Genomic DNA, 24714 nt, shown 5'->3' on the forward strand with positions numbered 1-24714 from the left:
ATATTTTTTCTGTCTATTCGAAATACACCATATTTTTGATGCCATTTCTTCATAGACAGGAAAAGTATTAGTCATTATGTTGATATGTTATGTCACTCCCCAGGTTGGAGAGGGTTGAGTGTTTGCAAACATAATTAACGATGGTGATGATAAGAATTTGTTGAAAGCAAATTTTCTTAAAAAAAAAAGTAAGATCCAAACCAGCTGTCTAAGTATGTTATTGTAAATTACTTATTAAAGGAAGAAAAATTTATAAAACTCTGTTGAAAAGGGCTTAACTCATCAAAAACAAATATGATAGACTGCCACAAACAATACCCACTGAATAACTGGCTCTGAATTTGGTGTAGGCTCATGCAGAACCTGCCATGGGTACTCAACCGTCACCAACCTAGGACTGGTGTAACAACACAAAATAAGAACAAGTTATAGAACTCAGTTGAAAAGGGCATAACTCATCAAAAACTAATATGATAGACTGCCACAAACAACACCCACTGAATCACAGGATCTAAAGTGGGGTAGGTTCATGCAGAATGGAGCATGGTTGCAAGCACTCAACACTCCCCAACCTGTAGCGTAACAGTACAATATAGGAACAAGCTTTAAAATTTGAAAAGGGCTTAACTCATCTGATCGACACAAAGCACTAAAAACAACTAACAAAAAGATTAAAGATGCAAAGTACTGATCTAAGAGAACTCTCCGTTACTGACAGCTAGTTCAAAGTCAATAACAACTAATAAATCAATCATGTTTCAAAAATCAATCAGTACACATACAATTAATGGATTAAGTGTAAAGACATCTTAAACCGCATGAAAAAACATGACCTTGTGAAATGCCAAAATATAAGTATCCACAGGCTGTAGGTCTGATAAACAAATCAATATTGGTCCAAGAATCAAACCAATGAACCACAACATACATAAACAAATCAATATTGGTCAAAGAATCAAACCAATGCACCACAACATACATAAATAAATCTATATTGGTCCAAGAATCAAACCAATGAACCACAACATACATAAACAAATCTATATTGGTCCAAGAATCAAACCAAATACAACATACATAAACAAATCTATATTGGTCTAAGAATCAATATTGGTCCAAGAATGAAACCAATGCACCACAACATACATAAACAAATCTATATTGGTCCAAGAATCAAACCAATGCATCACAACATACATAAACAAATCTATATTGGTCCAAGAATCAAACCAAATACAACATACATAAACAAATCTATATTGGTCCAAGAATCAAACCAATGAACCACAACATACATAAACAAATCTATATTGGTCCAAGAATCAAACCAATGCATCACAACATACATAAACAAATCTAGATTGGTCCAAGAATCAAACCAAATACAACATACATAAACAAATCTATATTGGTCCAAGAATCAAACCAATGAACCACAACATACATAAACAAATCTATATTGGTCCAAGAATCAAACCAATTAAACACAACATACATAAACAAATCAATATTGGTCCAAGAATCAAACCAATGCACCACAACATACATAAATAAATCTATATTGGTCCAAGAATCAAACCAATTAAACACAACATACATAAACAAATCTATATTGGTCCAAGAATCAAACCAATTAAACACAACATACATAAACAAATCTATATTGGTCCAAGAATCAAACCAATTAAACACAACATACATAAACAAATCTATATTGGTCCAAGAATCATTCCAATGCACCACAACATACATAAACAAATCAATATTGGTCCAAGAATCAAACCAATTAAACACAACATACATAAACAAATCTTTATTGGTCCAAGAATCAAACCAATGAACCACAACATACATAAACAAATCTATATTGGTCCAAGAATCAAACCAATTAAACACAACATACATAAACAAATCTATATTGGTCCAAGAATCAAACCAATTAAACACAACATACATAAACAAATCTATATTGGTCCAAGAATCAAACCAATTAAACACAACATACATAAACAAATCTATATTGGTCCAAGAATCAAACCAATTAAACACAACATACATAAACAAATCTATATTGGTCCAAGAATCATTACAATGCACCACAACATACATAAACAAATCTATATTGGTCCAAGAATCAAACCAATTAAACACAACATACATAAACAAATCTATATTGGTCCAAGAATCAAACCAATTAAACACAACATACATAAACAAATCTATATTGGTCCAAGAATCAAACCAATTAAACACAACATACATAAACAAATCAATATTGGTCCAAGAATCAAACCAATTAAACACAACATACATAAACAAATCTTTATTGGTCCAAGAATCAAACCAATGAACCACAACATACATAAACAAATCTATATTGGTCCAAGAATCAAACCAATTAAACACAACATACATAAACAAATCTATATTGGTCCAAGAATCAAACCAATTAAACACAACATACATAAACAAATCTATATTGGTCCAAGAATCAAACCAATTAAACACAACATACATAAACAAATCTATATTGGTCCAAGAATCAAACCAATTAAACACAACATACATAAACAAATCTATATTGGTCCAAGAATCATTACAATGCACCACAACATACATAAACAAATCAATATTGGTCCAAGAATCAAACCAATTAAACACAACATACATAAACAAATCAATATTGGTCCAAGAATCAAACCAATTAAACACAACATACATAAACAAATCTATATTGGTCCAAGAATCAAACCAATGAACCACAACATACATAAACAAATCTATATTGGTCCAAGAATCAAACCAATTAAACACAACATACATAAACAAATGACAGTTTTCATCAAACTTTTCTTGGCTTCTATGAAAGGGAATGATTTTATATTTGGTCTACAGCTTGAAAATGATGAGTTTTAGGGTGTATAGATATAGGAAGATGTGGTATGAGTGCCAATGAGACAACTCTCCATCCAAGTAACAATTTATAAAAGTAAACCATTATAGGTCAAGGTACGGCCTTCAACACAGAGCATTGGCTCACCCCGAACAGAAAGCTATAAAGGGCCCCAAAAAATTACTAGTGTAAAACCATTCAAACGGGGAAAACCAACGGTCTAATCTATATAAAAACTAGAAACGAGAAACACATATGAACTACATAAACAGACGACAACTACTGTACATCAGATTCCTAGGCTATTTGAACATCGTGCCATGCTTCCATTTCCTGTTTACCAATAGTTGAAATTTTACAACACTCATTATACAAGGAAAATTTTTGTAAATGTTTTCGAGGCTTCAATGAAAAAAAAGGATCAGTTATGCTTTAGTTTTCATGAAACCTCTATCAATTGCATGCATCCACTCAGGTCCAGACCTGGTTTTGGTTGTGTAAAATTAAGTGATTTTTGAATAATTAGCTCTTGACCTGAATATGCTTTAACAATTTATCTTACTTTACGACATATTTGAAGTAAACTAGTTACATCTTAGCATCTTCACAAAAGTTTGAACTAATTTCATCTATGTTGCCTTTTTTTAATTTAATTTTTATAAAAATTAGTTAGAACTTTCCTCTATCTGTGATTTAGCTTGTCAGAATTATAAGAATTAGGTAAAGCTTTCCTCCATCCTTTGAGCAACTTGTCAGACAGGTCAGCTACCACATCTATATAATCCCATAGTCCAGCTACATTGTTATCTTCATCAGGATCTATGTCATGTACATATAACTCTCTAGCATGTAAATCTGTCCAATTAGTTTTCAAAGTCAAAGGGTCAAAACCTACCCATTCAGTATACCGGTACTTATCAGTTCTCATGGTATATCCCATAATTTTAATATCTTTCAATTTCGGCTGATCGCTATTTTCCTGGGGTAAATCTGACGGTCGAGGATACTGACTGAAAGCGGCAGATTTCCATTTCAGGTCTGAAGCACCATTATTGAAAACAGTATCTTTAATCAAGGGAAGAAAACTAGTTCCTTCAGTGCATAGTTCTATATCGGAATCATTATCAGGACATAATTCAGGAACCTTAATGCCACTTAGTTCAGATATCGTTGGAAAGACATCAACAAGTTCAACCAAGGCATTTGTTACTCTATAATTATCTTTGTTTATGAAATTGCGATCAAAGATAAACTTTCTGTGTAAATTTTGTCCTTTATTGGTCAGACCAGGCACATAAACAATCAATGGCACTCTGGTTGCTACCTCAAAATTACTGTACTTAGACCATTCCTGGTGTTCTCCTAGAGACCAGCCTGGAAATAATATTCAAAATTAGATGTTTTGTCCAGTGTAGTAAGGAATCTCACTGACATATTCATAGTATTCAATAGCTTTAATTAGCAATTCTTAAAATAATGCATTTTCGATATATTTCCAATAAGATATGATGTTACAATAAGTCTTTTACACTTGCCGACCAATTGGGTGGCCACTCATCCCTAATTTTACAACACTCTGTAAGTATTGTAAAAAGTATCTTTCAAGTTTAGCTGTTCTCAAGAAAAGACTATTCTATTATTGTTTCCCAAAGTAAGGCTGAGACAGTTGAAAGCTGAGTTATATTTAAAAAGAGAGGCAAAAGATACCAAAGGGACATTCAAACTCATAAATCGAAAACAAACTGACAATGCCATGGCAATTAAGGAAAAACAATGAAAAGAAAAACAACAGTACACAAAACACAATATAGAATACTAAAACCTGAGCAAACACAAACCCAATCAAAAACTGGGGGTGATCTCAGATGCTCAGGAATGGTAAGCAGCTCCTGCTCCATATGTGGCACCTGTCGTGTTGCTCATGTAAGTTCAAACCCCAGTGATAATTCTAATTCTACCTTACTAACAATACTGACAAAGATATCTGCACGGTTGGCACTCATTTACATCCCCCTAAGAGGGGTGGCTGCAGGATTCCCCAAAAAATAAAGCATTCTATATTAGATCTAGAAAAATTAATCATTAATTCCCAAGTCCAGATAAGGGTAAATCCAGAATTCCTGTGAAAATAAAGGCCCAACCCCGAATTCCCCCATAAATAAAGGTATAATACTGATGTCCAGAAAAAGGTCCTTCGGCCTCTCCCCCAAGGGTCTTTCTGGAGACAATATTCAAATTGTTTATGATAGATGTATAGAAGATGAGTGTTAACAAAATATCACATGATAAATGTTTGCCTTAAGTTACAAATAAGTAATAAAATTGTGACTGCAAACCTTGGTTTGTAATGATCAATACAGATAGATTAGCACTGAAATAAGCTAGAAAAGTGTACAGAAATGCATTTTTTTTTGCATGAATGTTCAATTAAAGCAAGATATTCATGTCTGATTTTTTTTAAATACCGGTATATACAGAAAAACTTCTAATTAAAAAATTTAAGATTTTGCTTTTTAACTACTTTCTTCAATTTGCCATTGAACTCATTGTGTGATAATTTTCCATCTCAAGCTATTCAACTGAGAAGGGTTTTTTATCAGTCAAATAAATTGAGAATGTCATAATGTCATAAGCCTAACATCATTGGCGGTGCCTATGAAATAGCTATCAACAGATTATCTTGGTCTTTTAAACCAGATCTCATCTCAGGATTCGCTTCCACCAGCCCAGTAGTCAGCACTTCTATGTTAACATGGCATATCATTGATATGGTCAATTTTTAAAATAACTGTTTAAAAAATTTTAAATTGTTCGAAATACTCAGGATTTTCTACCCCATGAATAGATTACCTTACTGGTAGCTGAATTTGTCAAAACCTTTCAGATTTTTGGGTCCTCAATGCTCTTCAACTTTGTACTTTATTTGGCATTTTAAATTTTTTGATTTGAGCATCACTGATGAGTCTTTTGTAAATGAAATGTGTGTCTGGCGTACAAAGTTAAAAGCCTGGTATCTTTGATGAGGTTTTTTTTCACTATCTCAATGAAATTGAAGCAGAGAATTTAACTCCCTTATTTTCATATTCATGAATAATTTTTAATAATATGAGGAATTGTTAAGCAACTAAAATGAAAGCAAACATCATTAACCAAATACATTTTTAGATTTTAAAGGAATATTTTTTTCCCACTGAATACTAACCATGATCCCCCATAAATACTATAACAGTATTACTTGACAGGTTGTACTTTTCTAATCCCTTCAGTAACTGTCCCACTTGGTCATCCATATAGGAGGTAGCTGCATAGTAACTTTGTCTCACTAACAGCTACGAACATAAAAACAAAAGCAACCATTGCCAGTTTGCAAGATCTTCTTACTCTTAAATTATCAGTGCAGAATAGTACATTTTAATTACAGTATTTTTAAAAGAGTTTGGCTGGATTTCAGTATTGTGTCAGATTTTACATTACATACAATAGGGAACAGACAGATCTAGAATATTTGATGTACTACAAAATACAGTAAAAGAACACAATCTTTTTACTGTCACTCTTCATCTTCATCTTAACAATTGCAGTATAAAAGAAGCAAAAAATAAATTGCTTGTTTAAATTATAAAAAATCAATAGTTTATTATCCACAAATAATTGATTATGTTTTTAATATTCAAAATTATATAAAAAATGATGTATATATGTAGCAGAGTGATTTTTTATGCTTCATAAATTATGTAATTTGCACTTTGGAAATCATTGATTTATATTAAAAATCTACTTATCAAATTCCTATTGGAGTCTTAGTTTTATTATTTCACTCTTGCAAAGTATTGTAATTAAAGGATATTTATCCTTTAAGATTTGATTTAGTATATAATTTACATATTGAGTAATGTTACTCATACATATTCATGGGGGTTAAAATTGAACTCTTGTTTTGATTGGTTCTTAGTTATTGGCGGTTAAGTTGAGTTTTTCCTTTGTGATCTTTGTGAAGAATTTAACTGGACATTGGTCAGTGAAAGACGTCCATTTATTTATCCAGATGTTATAACTCAGAAACCATATTTACAGATTGTATATTACTAGATTCAGCTTTATAGTTTTCTAGACATGACTAGTAAGTTTCACATTCCTCTTTATTAACATTTTGACACAAATTAATAGATTTGGTTAACTTTCCTATTTTAGAGTAATTACTCTTTAGATCGCATGTTTATAACACCGGAATGAAAGATTTGAATGAGCGTATTTTGGTAAAGAAGCTAGTTCATATTTTTATAGAGTAATGTAATATTTGCCGCTGGTCATAGCGTTGTTATGTAATGTTTAGAGATATCGTAATAACAGTATTTTACGAATACTGCATGTAGAAAAATGGCGTCATGTATGATAAATTAGAGTATATTGTGAAAAGAATATTTGAGTTACATGTTTGCGTAATGCTATTTTTATATAGACGAATTGAATACAATTGTCATGTGTTTAGTATTTTATATAATTACTAAGAGTCCGTTTTTTTTATTGTATTTTGGTTTTCAGGACTCTGATGTAGATTACTTGTTTATACTTTGTACCAAGTTCCTAATTTACTGGAGAACTCACTCCACAAGTGGTAAGCGCATAATTTGTAGTTTTTGTACTATTTTATACTATAGAAATAATAGTAAGTCATGGATTATTTCCTTTGACGATTTGCGCATTTTTAGCAAATCAGTTGTATAGAATTTATATGTCGATATTCAGACATAGTAAATACTTTTTGAATGTTGTAATATTTGTAAAGTTTAATTGTAAACTTTCATGTACTTGCGAGAAGTAATTTTAAGGATACATCTAATTCTATTTGGTTGTAAACACGGTGAAACTGATTAGCGTTATATTTAAATGTCGGTCACAGAAACCGGTTTATTAAAGTACATGTGACATGTGATGTACATTTCACTACACAATTGAATGAATGAACATTCCATAGTAAATGTGTATCTAATGTTTATAGTAACACTATTATATTAGAAATTGTTTAAACTGAATTAAAATTGTCTGTGATATAATATGTGTATAATATATTCTATGTTACATGAACTATCATTAATGTTTATAATTTTGTTATTTCAGAGTTTTTATTCTCTGGTAATAAACCATCCGAAATCTAGAAAGTCTTCTGTTATTTATACCGGAAGAGACCCCTTTCACATATACTGTAAACAAACTTATTTTTGAGGATTCTGTATTTTGTGTTTAAAAGATACAACCTATGGAATCCTGTCTTTGAGGCAATCAAGCTTCCAAGAGACCACTGGGTTGTTTTTTTTCATTGCCTAACACAAATCACAACCTGTGCTGCTAAAGAGACGATAATATCAAGTTCTTTTAAGTTCCATCTTACCTGGTAATGTTTTGGTAAGGGTCCATAAGGGAAACTGACATGTAACATTTTAACATCATCTCTTTCTCTGAGATCTGCCCAAGGATTCCAGGCAACTAATGGCAGTTTTGGAGGTAGACTAGGATCTGGGGCTAAATGTACTTTATCTAATGGGTATAAATCTGAAATAATTAGATATCAAAAAATGTATATAAAGCAATTTAATATGAGGACAAATTAGGTACTAAGGACATCTAACTCATTGAAAGGTACTGGTAGTTGTATAATGGATAGATACCAGTAGTAAATCTGAAAATAACATACAATTTAATCTTCACTACAATCCATACATTTTCCATCAAAATCCAATGATATCCTTTCCCACTAAAACTTTCCATTCTTTCAAATGCTTGCATCTAAAAAAACATGCACACAACCCTCACAAAACTTTTCATAATATTGATGTATCATTCATGTAATTTCTGTTAAAAAGAGGACTCCTCAGCTTGTGTGATAATGGTGTTATCTTATTGAACAATGTTTTGATTGTTTTGTTGGGTGGCTGTCTTGTAGATGTATACTTCATCTTTCCTTATAATCATATTTAAAAATACAAACTGAGATATTCTTTAGGATACTTCAGCGGAATGTGAGGCTTATGATATCCAACAGCCAGGAAAAATGGTTGCCCTGAAAACCTAGAAACATTCTGCATGATCTGTAATGCATGCTGGGTACTTTGTAGATCAGGTAGAGTCTTCTCTGGCATGGCTGTCACATCAACAGGACAAACTATATTCATATAGAGCTTTCCATCAGGCCCTGGACATACCTATAACAGAACAGGTTATGTTTATGTAGTGTAACCATCCGGTTTGCCAAAAACTGTAACAGACCATATACAAATGAAAGAAACACATGCCTGTATATCATAGGACTCTTCTATATGTACCACTTTCAAATGAACTGCAAAGGAGAAGGTCCGGTAAGGGCTAGTTTTGGCCTATTATGCGAAGTACATCTAATGAAAGTTTTTTGACATTTGTTAAACATTTAAGTGTCTACCTCAGTCGATTCAATTAGTTTATGTAAAAGATTTGGACTGAATTGGTCATTAAAGATGCTCAAATTCAAGCTTAATTATGAAAAATCTATCAAATATGCCTTAAAACGTCACTTTTCAGATGGTTTTTGTCTAAAATGTAAGTGGTCGCATTCGTGTTCAGTCTTAACCTTTATATATGTTATGTATTATCATCAAATACAACATATATTTAAATATTAAGACTGAACACAAATGCAGCCACTTCCATTTTGGACAAAAACCGTCATAAAATTAGCACAAATGCTAAAATTGTGAAGATTTCAGTAATATTGCATGAATTTATGATGCTATTGCCTGATGCATGTGCATTTTATTGTCAAAAACAGCCCATAATTATGGAACAGAAGTACTCTTCTTTCCAATAAATAGCTAAACGTTTACACTTTAAAAAATTGGTAAAAATGCTATATTTTGGGGCCAAAAAGGGGTCGTACCGGACCTACTCCTTTGACGAAAGATATCAAAATAAAATCAGGGTTTGTAATTAAATCATGTAAATGTTTTCTAAAAAAAAAAGTACACCACTAAATTCATTATCTTGTATTCTTGTACGTACATCAATTACATTTTGGAATACAAAAAGGATGGTAGGGTGGGACAGACCTTAGCCATCTTATATTGCTGAGTGGAAGGATAGTAGGGTGGAACTGACATTAGCCATCTTATATTGCTGAGTTGAAGGGTGGTAGGGTGGTACTGACCTTAGCCATCTTATATTGCTGAGTTGAAGGGTGGTAGGGTGGAACTGACCTTAGCCATCTTATATTGCTGAGTTGAAGGGTGGTAGGGTGGGACAGACCTTAGCCATCTTATATTGCTGAGTTGATGGATGGTAGCGTGGGACTGACCTTAGCCATCTTATATTGCTGAGTTGATGGATGGTAGCGTGGGACTGACCTTAGCCATCTTATATTGCTGAGTTGAAGGGTGGTAGGGTGGAACTGACCTTAGCCATCTTATATTGCTGAGTTGAAGGATGGTAGAGTAGTATTGACCTTAGCCATCTTATATTGCTGAGTTGATGGATGGTAGGGTGGAACTGACCTTAGCCATCTTATATTGCTGAGTTGAAGGATGGTAGAGTAGTATTGACCTTAGCCATCTTATATTGCTGAGTTGAAGGATGGTAGGGTGGGACTGACATTAGCCATCTTATATTGCTGAGTTGAAGGGTGGTAGGGTGGGACTGACCTTAACCATCTTATATTGCTGAGTTGAAGGGTGGTAGGGTGGGACTGACATTAGCCATCTTATAGTGCTGAGTTGAAGGGTGGTAGGACGGGACTGACCTTAACCATCTTATATTGCTGAGTTGAAGGGTGGTAGGGTGGGACTGACCTTAACCATCTTATATTGCTGAGTTGAAGGATGGTAGGGTGGGACTGACCTTAACCATCTTATATTGCTGAGTTGATGGATGGTAGGGTGGGACTGACCTTAGCCATCTTATATTGCTGAGTTGATAGATGGTACAGTGGGACTGACCTTAGCCATCTTATATTGCTGAGTTGAAGGATGGTAGGGTGGGACTGACCTTAGCCATCTTATATTTCTGAGTTGATGGATGGTACGGTGGGAATGACCAGCTGTATGGATAATCATCTGTTTTTCCTGAAGCTGCACCTAAAATCAAAATTTATCAACATCAAGGATATGGAATATAACAATATTATTTTATGGTTCAATGATAAGTTTATTGGCTGTTATCATGTACCATTGAACAAAGGTCAGCATTTTTGTTCCTACACTGTTTTTTTGTGGAGTATTATTAACTGGAAATTTGTCAATCTTTTGCACTTTTTTAATTCATTGCTTTCTTTGTTTTGTACTAAAGTGGCTTAAATCTATTTTGTGTCAGCTATATTTACAGAGTTACTTCCCATTAAACACATTACCTGGGTGGAAGATTTTGCCAACAGAGAATGTGACATATCCATTGTTTTTGAAGTGTTGTGGTAATGTTGTAAAGTTGCCTCCCTTTTTACGCCAATATGTATGCTGGTCATACACATGTGTTGTATTAGGACGTCTACTTGTCAGAAAGGAAGCTCTACTAGGTCCACATATAGCTTGCTGAAAAGAAGAATATAAGAAATTATCTCCCCTTCTAGAGCAATCCATAGTCTGTAGTGCTTGTTGTGTTTGTTTATCATGGTTATATTATAAATGATGTCATATTAAGTAATCTATATAAAAACAAGTTACTTGCTCATTGATAAAAATGGACAAACAAATTACCAACCTTTTTACTTTGCAATTTCTCAACTACTGGGGTACCACTGATCCAGGGAACAATTCTTTTTAAAATTTCATAACTACTATCTCTCAACCAACATTCACTTAGAAAAGTTTTGTAAATTTAAACGGTTGATTTCTAGTTCACATTTTCTCTATCAATACAAATATAATAGATGAACTAACATGTTTAACCCTACCACATTCTGTATGTATGTGCCTGTTCCAAGTGAGGATCCTGTAATTCAGTGGTTGTCGTTTGTTTAAGTGTTACATATTTGTTTTTTTTTCATTTTTTGTACATGAATTAGGCCGTTAGTTTTCTCGTTTGAATTGTTTTACATGGTTATTTTGGGGCCTTTTAAAGCTGACTGTGCAGTATGGGCTTTGCTCATTGTTGAAGGCTGTACGGTGACCTATAGTTGTTAATTTCTGTGTCATTTGGTCTCTTGTGGAGAGTTGTCTCATTGGCAATCATAAACATCTTCTTTTTTATATTTTCCTGTTTTGTAACCATTGTTTCCATGAAAAATACACAAAATAATCAGCAAAATTCAGAAAATGTCTGTACCAAGTCAGGAATATGACAACTGTTTTCCAGTCATTTCGTTGGTTGATACAGTTTAGCTTTTAGTTTTTGTAAGTTTTTTTTACTTCCCCTATTTTGAATTTACCTTAGAGTTCGGTATTTTGGTTAATACATTTTTAAGAACTATTATTACTAGGAAAAGTCAAAGCAACAAACTTATAAATACACGAAGAGCTCATACCATACCATAGACAAATTACCTGTGCATATGTTCTGTTAAATACTACTGATTGACTTGCAAGGAGGTCAATATTTGGAGTGATCAAAGGTTCATATCCATAGCAACCAAGAGATGGTCTAAGATCATCTGCCACTATCAACAGAACATTCAGTTTCCCTAAAAGAGGTTTACAAACAAAATTTTTTTTTTTACTTCATTATAATTCAATAATTTTCATAATTAAACTTGATAATTTTATCTCCTCAAGTCATCACCAAATACAAATCTATTACAAAACTTCACTAGACACAAAGCATGCTAAGGGGTACTGACAGAAGGTGCTAATATTTTATATGAAATGCCTTATCAGGACTTACCAAATATTCTCTAGCAGTACTAAAATACCTTTCTGGATTGTTTCTTTTCTTATTCAAAGTAAATTAAAATATCACTTAACTTCATCAGGAACGATAAAAACCAAAAATAATTTAATGATCAAGGATACAATAATCTCCTTCATCATCCCACCTTATCTTTGTTTTTTCATTGTTCCTCTATAATATTGGTACAAGAGGGCCTTACCAATCCTCAACACTATGCTTCTGCACTGTAATTATAGGTTATGTAGTGCAGTGTTGAGTTGATCTTTACCGGTACACATTCTCCAATTGGTCAGCAATCTTGTATCTGCCACAATAGGCAACTATCTTCACTACTACACAATCTCCTTTGGTTTCAGATCATAACTTGCATTTTGCTTCATCTTTTCTGAAGTAGCTGCCATTTAATTGAAGTTGGTGGCAGATATTTGGTTGTCACTTTTTAATTTTTTTATAACTTCAGTATGATTTAGAATTTGACATAAACTGTGCACACACAAGTCTTGTTTACTGCTGAAGACTTTGCTCACATTAGATGTATTTTTGTTATGTTTTGTTGGGTTATTCTCTCATTTACACATATACCCACACCCCATTTAAAGGGGCACTAGCTACGAGATATATAAAAAATCTAAAGTATGATTTTTTTTGTTCAATCATTTATAAAAGTGAAATAGTGAAATAATAATTCGCTTTTAGCAGCCAGTATGGTTCAATTTTGTCAAATTAGGCTAAGAAACATTGATTATGAATTATTCACTTGCAAGTGAATAATTCGACCTCATTGAATCCATATTCATGTGAACTTCAATTTAACGCCTAACCTAGAGATGGATAACGCATTAAGCTTGCGTGTTAGGTAATTTAAAGGGAAAGAATGTAAACATTGAAAGTGAAACAAAGGTAAATCATTTGATTGACTGATTCGATCCACAAAAAATCATTCTTGTACAGGTGAAAACGATGATTAACATATATTTTTAATCTATAATATGAAAATAAACAGACCTAGAAAAACCCAATTGCACGAGTTTGGTTTCTATTTATATCTATATTTATGTTTATATCGCTTATATGACTATCTGAGGTCTTCGGAGGTCAACTCGATAGTTAATTAGATGGTGTCAAGACAAAAATACACACGAAACGAAGCTACATATTATCTAGCCCATGCCCTGTAAATTGTTTATTTTAGACTTTTTATAATTTGGATTTGGTTATAAATCAAATATGAGAATTTGGGTCAAATCGGTGAACATGAATTTGACAGTTAGTGCCCCTTTAACTAATATATATGTGTACTATAATTTCTCAATAAAGACTAATCACCTTCAGAAATAGTCACTAGAACCAACAATAACAGTCTTCTATGCCATAGGTTCATCATTCAAAATTTAACAACTGTCATGACTTTAAATCTTCTTTATACCTACAAATACACATCAATAATAATATAAACACATAAATATTAGCTTTATAAATATTTATAGTCTAAGAGCACAAAAATCAAAGAATTCGTTTATCTCCCCTACAATTAAGAATATTTTGCTATGATTATTCTCATGACTGTACATAATCTGTAGACACATCACAATTTCAAGAAGCAAGAAAAGTTTGTTTATTTATGACAATGTTTTGTTCTTGTGACTCATTGTTTTTAAATGTATAAATGGTAGCAATGATCAGCGCCCCTCATGGGCCTTGATTTGTGAATAGAAAATATATCTATCTTTTCGTCTATCTAACTATGATGACTATAGCTATAACATAGGCTAAGAAAACAGTCAAAGAAAAGTGAACATTTGACTGAAGTCAAATTGATTTTAGATTAATAAACAGTCATTAACAGTTTGAGTGAAGTATTTTTTTATTGTATGATGGCTGTCACATTCAACCATTTGTCTTGTCACCAATAATGAGGGTGGTAAAGGGTTATTTTCGTGCAACATGTTTTGCCATTTTTATTTCACGTGCAGCTGTGAAAAAGGTTCGTTATTCACCGTGTTTCGTGAAATCGTTAAAAAGATCAACGTGCAAGATATTTTTAATTGTTCGTTCATCGTGAAATGGCAATTTTATTTCGCGTTCTTCCGTGCAGATACCCCCCCTTTACACCCCTCAATAATATATATGTGTTGTTTATTGCTTTATATTTATGTTACTACTCTAGGTTTTCTATTTTTATTTGTTTTTTTCTTAAATAATCATGATAATTGTCCTATGATATATGATACTTGAATTGGAGAAAATAAAATTGAATTTGAATATACTGTATTTATTATCATGCATCTGATTCTAATTTCTTGGGTATTTCCTGAGAGAAATTTAAGTTAAAGGGGCAATAGCTGTCAAATTCATGTTCACCGATTTGACTCAAATTCTCATATTTGAATTATAACAATGTAAAACATTTATCCAAACTATTAAAAGTCTAAAATAAACAGTTAACAGGACATGTGCATGATAACACGTAGCTTCGTTTCGTGTGTATTTTAGTCTAGACGCCATCTAATTAACTATCGAGGTGACCTCCAAAGTCATCAGATGACCATATAAGCGATGTAAACATAAATAAAGATATAAATAGATTTTAAGCGAACTCATGCTATTGGATTTTTCTAGGTCTGTTTAATTTCATATTATAGATTAAAAATATATGTTTATCATCTTTTTTACCTGTATAAGAATGATTTTTTGTGGATCGGATAGTCAATCAAATGATTTACCTTTGTTTCACTTTCAATAATGACATTCTTTTCCTTTAAATAACTTTACACATACAATTCACGTATTATCCATCTCTAGCAAAGGGGTTAAATTGAAGTTCACATGAAAACAGATTCAATGAGGTTGAATTATTCATTTGCAAGTGAATAATTCATCATCAATGTTTCTTAGCTTATTTTGACAAAATTGAACCATACTGATGGCTAAAAGCGAATAATTGTTTCACTATTTCACTTTCATTAATGATTGAACAAAAAAAAATCATAAGTATTAGATTTTTTATATATCTCGTAGCTAGTGCCCCTTTAAGTTTAAAATTGGAATATTAGTGTTCAATGAAATACATTTTCAAATTGCTATGTTAGCTAATGTTTGTAGATTTTGTCAATCAGGTATGATACCATTCTAATAGAATAATTAACTTTTTTAAATGTTCAAGTTGTATATTGTGTCAAACTTTCAATTTGAATTATAGATTTTTCCACAACATTTTCTATATTTATAGCAGCTCTATTTCTCTGTTTTGCTTACAAGGATCTGACAACACTCCGTTTTACTTTCAGTTCTAGTAATTATTACATCAGCCAATGCACATAAGCTCTTTGAGCTTTTATAACCGACAAATACATACATTTACACAATAAATATACACAATACTGATATTAAAGCATAAAAGACATAAAACATATATATTTCATGCAAGTTAGGCAAGACTGAACTAATTTATATACTACTATATTACATGCATACATGAGCACTAAGCTAAAAGCAGCAACATAAAACACTAAAGCTCAGCAATCATAAATTAAAAGAGACTAAGAAAATAAAATACAAAAAGAGTGGAAGTATATAATAAGCAGCACTACTATGTTTCAAAGCTGTAACATAAAACATAAAAATAAATAAATAGCACATGTATTGCAATGGCATGAGTTGCCATTCCATGAGTTTATTAGACTCTTGAATTGAGTAAAAGATGTTTCAGTTCTAAAGTGGTTTGGCAACTCATTCCATGGTTTGGCTGCAAAATACCTGAATGATTTCAAGCCATACCTTGTAGTTCTAACTGCAGGCATTTCAGCTAAGTTTTGATATCTGAAATAAAATTGAGAATGGAAATTGGGAATGTGTCAAAGAGACAACAACCCGACAAAAGGGCAGAAAAAGCCTAAGGCCACCAATTGGTCTTCAACACAGCGAGAAAATCCCGCACCCAGAGGCCGGCTTCAGCCCAGGCCCCTAAACAAAATGTGTACTAGTTCAGTGAAAATGGACGTCACACTAAACTCCAAAACGTATAAATGAACTAAAATTAAAAAACATACAAGACTAACAAAGGCCAGAGTCTCCTGACTTGGGACAGGCGCAAAAATGTGGCAGGGTTAAAAGAATATTTTCTTTAATATGTATAAGATCATGTAGGTATAATGGATTTTCTTTATTTACTGTTCTAAATACCTCTATTGCCATGAGTCTTGGGCATCTTACTTTAAGAGATAGCATTTTTTATTTCAAAAGTACATTTTTTTTTTGTAAATCATCATATGTGTTGTTCTGAGTAATCCTTGTATATGAAGCTAAGTGCTCTTTCTTCTATTTTTTTCAATTTTAGTAGTGTTTGCCTGGCTGCAGAAATGCAAGGATAATGAGCAGAAATTAAAGTTGGACATAATAAGGAGTGATAAATTGTTAATTTTCCCAGTTTGTTCAAGTATTTGCCAAGTCTTTTTTTAAAGACATTAAGTTGTCTAGATGCTTTTATGCAGATGTTGGAGATATGTGTGTTAAAATTTAGTTCAAAGTCAATAGTGAGATCGATGCCTAATTATAGTTTGACCTCTTTCTCACATTTTATTTTGTTAAATGTAATGTTTTTGTCCATTGTTTTTTGGCCAATTGCCGAAGCTTGAAATTTTTCAGGGTTTGCCTTCATAAAATTGATTGGAAAAGAACCAGTCTATCAGACATGTCAGAGCCATACTGCCTTTTTCAAGTTTAGAATAAACTAATTTTGATCAAGTGCTATTTTCCAGTCCTAAATGATTCGGAGTAGAGTAGTTTGACATCCGTATTTTGGTCAAAAAGCAGATAAGTATGGGTGAAAGTGTGTATTGAAGTATTCAACTAGCTGGTTGTGAAATGTTCTTTTGAAAAATAGTGAAGTATAATAATTACTGGTCTCTAGTTGCCTACGTACATCAAGTACATTTTTCTTTTTGTGCAATGGTACAACTTGTGCCTGTTTTTGTTGGTCTAGAAAAGCAGCTGATTTTATAGTCTGTTTTGTTAAGTTGTTAATAAAAAAAAGCTTAATTATAATAATAAAATACATGAACTTTAAGTCCAAATGTTTATGAGGTCTTAAAAGCCTAATATAATGTTTTGCTGAGACGCATAGATCTATTATTTGCAAGAATTCTGATAGTGTTAAATCAAATTAATAAAATTTACTTTTACCCGCCTGTGGCAATACACATCCTGAAATATTATGTCAGTTAGAAAAGATATTATGACAGTGAAAATAAGACTAAATTTAAACTTCTATGACCTTTGGTGTCTTAAACTTGTGCAGTGCACATGTTGAAGCTGTCCTATTAAACTTATATAATATCAATATATTATGTCTCACTCTCATCCAGGTTGAAGCAACTGTAAAAGCAGTGTGTAAAACAGAGGTAGTTTGAAAGTGAAAGTAGAAATCCGTATTTGTTTCTAAAATTAGATTTTTTAACCGGAAAAGTGTAGTTTCGTTTTGTGTGCAGCATGTCTAAGAAGGAAAAAGATACCACGAAAATAACTCCTGCTGAAGTCGGTAGTCATCGTCTTGAAGTTGTAAGCTATTTTCTTAAGCACTCAACCAGCCGTTTTTCTTTCTTCTATAATCAAATAACAAAAGCTACATCGAATGTATGAGTTCAGAAAATTCAAAAAAGCACTGTCGATACGCTCTTAAAATGCTGTATTTTGATTTTGAATATGTCACTTGAGAGTCCTTTGGATCATTCAAATTTTAAATCTTGTGTGACCGGTTTCTTGTGTTAAAATCATATTGTCTCCTCGGGGACTTGAACCCGGGATCTTCATAACTCAGCAGCGCAGCAAGTAACGGAGGTCCCGGGTTCGAGCCGCTCTAACCGACTAGATTTTTCTCATTGTTGAAGGCCGAACGGTTGCATTTAATTGATAACATCAACTTCATTTGAACTTTTGTGGATAGTTATCTCATAGGCTTAATCATACCACATCTCCTTAATTTTACATAGAGCTAAACTTTTATATAAAAATAAGGAGATGTGGTATGATTCAACTTCATTTTCAACATCTTCATACGTTATAAAAAGTATATATATACATATATTGTACATTTCTTTTAATATTCATTTATTTGTAAAAGAGGGACGAAAGATACCAGAGGGACAGTCAAACTCATAGATCGAAAACAAACTGATAACGCCATGGCCAAAAATAAAAAGACAAACAGACAAATAATAGTACAGATGACACAACATAGAAAACTAAAGACTAAGCAACACGAACCCCACCAAAAACTGGGGGTGATCTCAGGTGCTTCAGGAGGGTAAGCAGTAAATGTGCATGTACTGGAGAAGACATTTTTAAGTTGTAAAACTTGTGTCTCATCCATTTGTTTAGTTTCTGAACAATAAAATATGTTCAAAATAGATAATTCTATTTTAAATTACTTTAGATAGAAACACCAGGAGAAGAAGACGAAACATGTAAAACATTTGTATTCCATAATGAAGACCACACACTGGGAAATTCTCTGCGTTATATTATAATGAAAAAGTGAGTACTCTGAGAAATAATGAAGATTATAATAAAAACAAAACCAAATAGATGTACATTGTACAATTGGTAAAGCTTTTTAGTTTATCTTTACAAAAATTTTTGTTACAGTGATGATGACTGATTTATTGATGTAAATAGATAAAGGAAGATGTGGTATGAGTGCCAATGAGACAACTCTCCATCCAAGTTACAGTTTATAAAAGTAAACCATTATAGGTCAAGGTACGGCCTTCAACACGGAACATTGGCTCACACCGAACAGCAAGCTGTAAAGGGCCCCAAAAAATTACTAGTGTAAAACCATTCAAACGGAAAAACCAACGGTCTAATCTATATAAAAACGAGAAACGAGAAACATGTATGAACTACATAAACAGACGACAACTACTGTAATCAGATTCCTATTTCTCCATTTTATCATACCTAATAATGCAAGCAAGTTTTATTAAAGGATGAAAACCTAAAAGCAAAACATATTATTATGGTAAGCAGGTAAGATCACAAGTGTATACTGTTATTGTTGTTATTCACCTTAAAAGTTGTCTGAGGGTCAACATAAAAAAGTCAGACATCAAGAAAAATTTCATTATCATTTTCTTTTAAGCTGATAGCATTTACTAGTCTTAATATTTAGACATCATTTTTGTTTCACTTAATATGCTTGATAATGGCATGTTGTTTTTTTTGCAGTCCTGATGTAAAGTTTTGTGGATACAGTGTCCCGCATCCCTCAGAACATAAAATCAATTTCCGTGTTCAGACCTACGGTGAGTATCATCATATGTAATAAAGTATGTGAAATATCAACTATGATAAAGATTTGATGCATATTTTCTCAACTCATTTTAATCATTGTTTTTCGTATATGTTAACCACAGATTTCCCCACGTCATATTTTTGCTTCTTATGCAGTTTTAATTGGAGAGCTACATCAGCCCTCACATGCAAAATTCGTGTTTACCTACTGGTACTTCTGCTGTGGCAAGACTTACTTGATCTGAAACTAACCTTACCCTTTATAAATCAGCACAGCTTTCAGACGAAATAAACCCATTTTAACATTAAAATGACGTCCTATATAATGACATCTTTTGCTAGAAACAATACTTCTTGGTTGACTAGATGGGTTAACAGGAATTATTGGAACTTTTAAAAAATGCCAAAATAAACCAACCAAGAACAAACAAACAAAAACAAAAGATGAATCAATAAAATTTAATGAATAAATAGTTTTCATTCCATTTTTATTCCATTTCCTCGTAACAATTTCATAAGCTTAATATTTGATAAATAGATCATTACGTAGCATTTTCCATATCAACCCTAGTATCATCCATTGACCCATGTCAGGACCATAGGTTAAAGCCCTCAGTCCAGTATGGGAGTCTTAGGCTGATATGGAAAATGCCATGTAATAATCTATAATATAAAAATAAGGAGATGAGATATGATTGCCAATGAGACAACTATCCACCAAGTTCCAAATTATGTGGATGTAAGCAATTATAGGCAACCGTACGGCCTTCAACAATAAGAAAAAGTATGGTTATCTGTTGCAATTTTTTGAAATAAACATGGATCAATGATAATGGAATTCTAGTATCTATTCAGTTATAATGGACATGAGGAAAAGTTTTTGTTTTTGACATCTTTATTTCCTTTATATTTCACAGGGAAACCAGCAGTAGATATTCTAAAGAAAGGTTTAAAAGATTTAAATGGTGCATGTGAACATGTGTTACGGACTTTTGAGGTAAGATACTTTCTTGGGAACAAGTATTTACTTACAAATTAGATAATGTTGTCATCATCTTAAACTAAACTTAACTGCATTACATAGATAAAAGTGGTTTGATTCCTGTTATTTATAGACCAATTATTTCTTATGTACAGATATCTAAGGGGCTTGTAATTTTTTAGATGTATAGATACCTCAACAGACAAGTTATTGCCTTATGTAAATATACCGCAATAATAGAAATGAATACATGTATTGAAAATCAATTATCTTGAAACTTTACCAAACTAAATCTCTTAACCAATCGAAGTATTCCATCTCCTGTATAAATTGTAAGTCACAATTAAGCCTTAAGATAAACTCTTCCAATTTCCTAATGTCTGGTATTTTTGTATTTAATAAACCATTTGCCAAGTTTATACTGATACTGCTTCAAGGTATAAAGAGTAGTCTATTCACATATTGCGTTCTCACTGATTTTATACCCACATCTCTTTGTTCGTATGTATGAATCTATAACCTAGATTGAATAGTAAACCTACAAGAAATAAGATGAATGAAAATATTTAGTACTAGCTAAACATTTTAAATCTAACAATTCTAATGTATATTTACAAAATAAATTGCATGGAAAAACATGGAAAAATTGGGGACTAACAGCTGTTTGACGATTTGAAATTGAGTTATCTCCCTTTTCATATCAATATAAAAATTAAAACTTGAGGGAGGGATAAGATACAAAGACTAATGTGTAGAATTTGTATTGAATCATGCAAAGCAGCTGTAGCCCCAAGGGGGTGAACCTTTGTTGCCAGTACAAATTAAACCTTAAGCTAAACTTCTGTCTGTCTATCTCTGCTAATTGTGTTTGAGCATCCTTAAGAACATTAAAAGTATGAAATTATCTTGTTTAACAATGTGAAGAAATAAAAGTGGTTTGATTCCTGTTACAAAAAACGCATTTACTGGACATGTAAAGAAATTATTAAAGCCATTAGTATTTTTGTTTGTATAAGATACACCCATAAGGATGTTGGGAGATATTTTAGCTTATCTTATGGTAAAGCATGATAAAAGCAGGATATCCAACTACATTTAATAACATCATGATGTATGATATTATTCATTCACTTTAATAACATTTGAAAATTACGCAATAACTAGAATTTCAGACTAGGAACAATAAAGTCTGTTTTCAAGAATAATACATTGTACTAAACTTTATTTATTTTTGATTTGGAAATAACTTATTGAAAAAAAATATAAGCTATTATGTTGATGCCTTTAACACAACATTAAAAAACATTAAAGAAAATCTATGAAGGGCCCTGGTGCACTACTCAAAATCATAACTGTTATTGCATTGTCCTTATAAATTCAACAAATTCATATTACCTTCAATAAAGCTATGCCAACCATAGTATACATAGACATGAAAGACAGCCACTGTTTTGATAGCACAGAGTAAATAAGTCATGACTTTATTTTTAGGCTAACACAGTTGGCATAAAATGTATCTTCCCTTAGGTGCTCTGACAAATACAATATATTCAAATGTTATGAGATATATAAAACACATCAGTATTATACAATAATATTAGTCTTATTTTGCTAACTTTAGAGAAATAGAGTCAATAGTTGTAGTTAAAGTTACTTTGACAGCTCCATGTTGTACACTTTTGATTGATCAGTTCAAAAAAAAAAGAAACAAAGGATAAAAAAGAATCTACAAATGAATCATTATTTCATGGAAATTTTCAGCTTCATTTTAAAAGATTTTACTGTTGTGCAGCCATGTTTGTTTAAAGTTTTCTTTTTCCATTGACAATTCCATTTATTTGTTTTTTTTTCAGAATAGTGTGTCTGAGTTTAAGAACAGGAATACATCTTCTGAGATGGACACAAGCTGAGAAATGGATTGTTTAAAAAAAATCCTAGCAGATTCATGTGTGTATAAAGTTACACAATAAATATGGGTGTCTTTCTTAACAGTATTGAAGAATATAATGACAGATACATAGCATGTGCCACATAAATTTAATGTGAAATTGTTAGGAAAGTCAGATAACTCTGTTCATGGTGTTATATGTTTATGTATGTATACATTCATATGATGGAGTTGTCATTAAATTGTTTTAAAGAAAAACTAAAAAATTTAGATTCACCACATGTTTATGTTTCATTTGATTTGCCTAATTAATGTATTGTCATCTGTAGTTATAATTTTTCATTGGATTACCATTGCAGTCCATCCAGTGAATTTTTGACTATTGAAACAACTACAAGATTGTCAGTCAGAGCTCAGACATGAATAAATCAAATTTTTCTTTTGACTCGATATTGGTCTAAATTTGCATGTTTCATGGGTTGTCTCTCTTTGTTTAAAATAAAACAAAAATGATATCAACAAGTCAATTAATGTCAATAGGTTAATTAGAAATTAACTGATATTCCTTTTACATTAAAGTTAGATAGAAGATGAAAGGGAAGTGATTGGGACAATTTATGTGTTTCTTATTGTATTTCATTTCCACTTGTTCTTTCCAGAGAAGTACTGTGACTTCATTCATAGCCAGGGGTCTCTGTGTTGTTGGTAATTGGTTGATATAGATTCAAATAAAAATCATAATGTCTAGTTATGTTACTATTACTGTCACATAACGAAAATTCTGTTATTCACAAAGAACAGTTGCACTGTTGACAAGCGGATGTTACCATCATCCGCTTGTCAACAGTGAGTTGCCTGATATGGTTATAGAACACCATCATCTAGCAATGCTATATTGTGAGTTTTTGAATATGCTTTTGAAATCTGTTAGGATAAAGATGTAAACTAGGGATGTCTGGATTTTTTTTCATTAAAGTCTGCAGGATGAGATTCATCTTGTGGTATTTGATTGATTCTTCTCCTGAACAGCTCTACTACGCAAAGAAAATGTTACAAACATTTTATTTAATTACTCCTCATAACAAAGATAGATCTTACAAAGTGTTGTGAAAATAAAGGACACCGGTTGTATAGAATGTGTAGTCATTTTATCACTGACTGCTATGGAGGGTACAAGTTTTGTCGTTGAACAGGTTTCATAAGGTGTTGGTCCATATTTGTATGTTCAATGGTTTACAACATTAATTAAAACTTTGCACAGTAATTTCACACATATTCAAGATGTGCACCTTCTATTTTAGACTTAAACAGATTTTTAACCGGATTTCCAAAGGAAAAATCTGTTATTGATTTGGGGATGTACCAAGGGCAGGGATCTGGGTGGGCAGCTGCCAAACAGTGTCCGTGCATTTACTCATGAACCTTTTCAAATTTTAATATGTTGTTACTGATGACAAAATGAAGGTCAAAAATAATATTGACGATTTTCACTTTCATTGTTCAGGAGTTATGGTTCTTGAATGATTGAAAAATTGTGTTTCCAGTCATGTCTATGCTTTAAGTCACAGACTTTTCAATCCAGTTCGCATTGGAAAAGATCTTTTCTTAAACTTTCCTTTGCCAACAAAGGTCTCAATGGCTTCATCTTTGGCAATATCCGTCATCATAAATTAGTTCAGTCGAAAATACCTCCTAATTTTAAAGATCAGTCTGTACTAATATTTTCTTATACCTATATCAAACTAATTGCAACTAAAATTTTCAATTACAAACACGTTTTGCAGAGTCTAAACCTCCTGATGGCACCTGTGCTAGTTCCCA

The 24714-nt window shown here is 32.1% G+C and overlaps 2 protein-coding genes across 4 annotated transcripts; one reads left to right on the top strand and one right to left on the bottom strand.

Moving 5' to 3' along the window:
* Positions 1 to 3516: 3516 nt before the first annotated feature.
* On the bottom strand, positions 3517 to 18175 carry LOC127726232 (iduronate 2-sulfatase-like). Of its 3 annotated transcripts, none has more exons than XM_052233537.1 (10): positions 18087 to 18175; positions 16511 to 16552; positions 14060 to 14159; positions 12391 to 12527; positions 11262 to 11439; positions 10901 to 10989; positions 8880 to 9093; positions 8283 to 8443; positions 6096 to 6222; positions 3517 to 4267 (listed from the first exon to the last, which is right to left on the bottom strand). In XM_052233537.1, exons 3-10 carry the CDS (start codon positions 14115 to 14117, stop codon positions 3576 to 3578), a joined length of 1656 nt encoding a protein of 551 aa, XP_052089497.1. In that variant the 5' UTR covers positions 14118 to 14159; positions 16511 to 16552; positions 18087 to 18175; the 3' UTR covers positions 3517 to 3575. The 3 variants fall into 3 exon arrangements, with proteins under 3 accessions (XP_052089497.1, XP_052089496.1, XP_052089498.1); XM_052233536.1 differs by having other exon boundaries at positions 18006 to 18154; XM_052233538.1 differs by lacking the exon at positions 16511 to 16552 and having other exon boundaries at positions 18006 to 18154.
* A 27-nt stretch (positions 18176 to 18202) lies between these two features.
* LOC127726233 (DNA-directed RNA polymerases I and III subunit RPAC2-like) lies at positions 18203 to 23338 on the top strand. The gene is made up of 5 exons (XM_052233539.1): positions 18203 to 18289; positions 19164 to 19264; positions 19958 to 20034; positions 20941 to 21020; positions 22859 to 23338. The coding sequence occupies exons 1-5, from the start codon at positions 18221 to 18223 to the stop codon at positions 22913 to 22915; spliced, it is 384 nt and encodes a 127-aa protein (XP_052089499.1). The 5' UTR covers positions 18203 to 18220; the 3' UTR covers positions 22916 to 23338.
* Positions 23339 to 24714: the final 1376 nt, after the last annotated feature.

Source organism: Mytilus californianus, unplaced genomic scaffold (assembly GCF_021869535.1).
Source record: "Mytilus californianus isolate M0D057914Y unplaced genomic scaffold, xbMytCali1.0.p SCAF_17, whole genome shotgun sequence".
NCBI lineage: Eukaryota > Metazoa > Mollusca > Bivalvia > Mytilida > Mytilidae > Mytilus > Mytilus californianus.

What these genes read in the sequence shown, in the direction of transcription:
- LOC127726232 (XM_052233537.1), bottom strand. Translation starts at nt 14,117, where the DNA reads ATGATGAACCTATGGCATAGAAGACTGTTATTGTTGGTTCTAGTGACT. An exon ending in TGGCAAAATCTTCCACCCAG is followed by an intron (nt 10,990 to 11,261) that starts GTAATGTGTTTA and finishes TTTTGATTTTAG; the next exon opens with GTGCAGCTTCAGGAAAAACA. An exon ending in AGAAATATAAGATGGCTAAG is followed by an intron (nt 9,094 to 10,900) that starts GTCAGTCCCACC and finishes GTTCTGTTATAG; the next exon opens with GTATGTCCAGGGCCTGATGG.
- LOC127726233 (XM_052233539.1), top strand. Translation starts at nt 18,221, where the DNA reads ATGTCTAAGAAGGAAAAAGATACCACGAAAATAACTCCTGCTGAAGTC. An exon ending in GTAGTCATCGTCTTGAAGTT is followed by an intron (nt 18,290 to 19,163) that starts GTAAGCTATTTT and finishes AAATTACTTTAG; the next exon opens with ATAGAAACACCAGGAGAAGA. An exon ending in TTTCCGTGTTCAGACCTACG is followed by an intron (nt 20,035 to 20,940) that starts GTGAGTATCATC and finishes TATATTTCACAG; the next exon opens with GGAAACCAGCAGTAGATATT.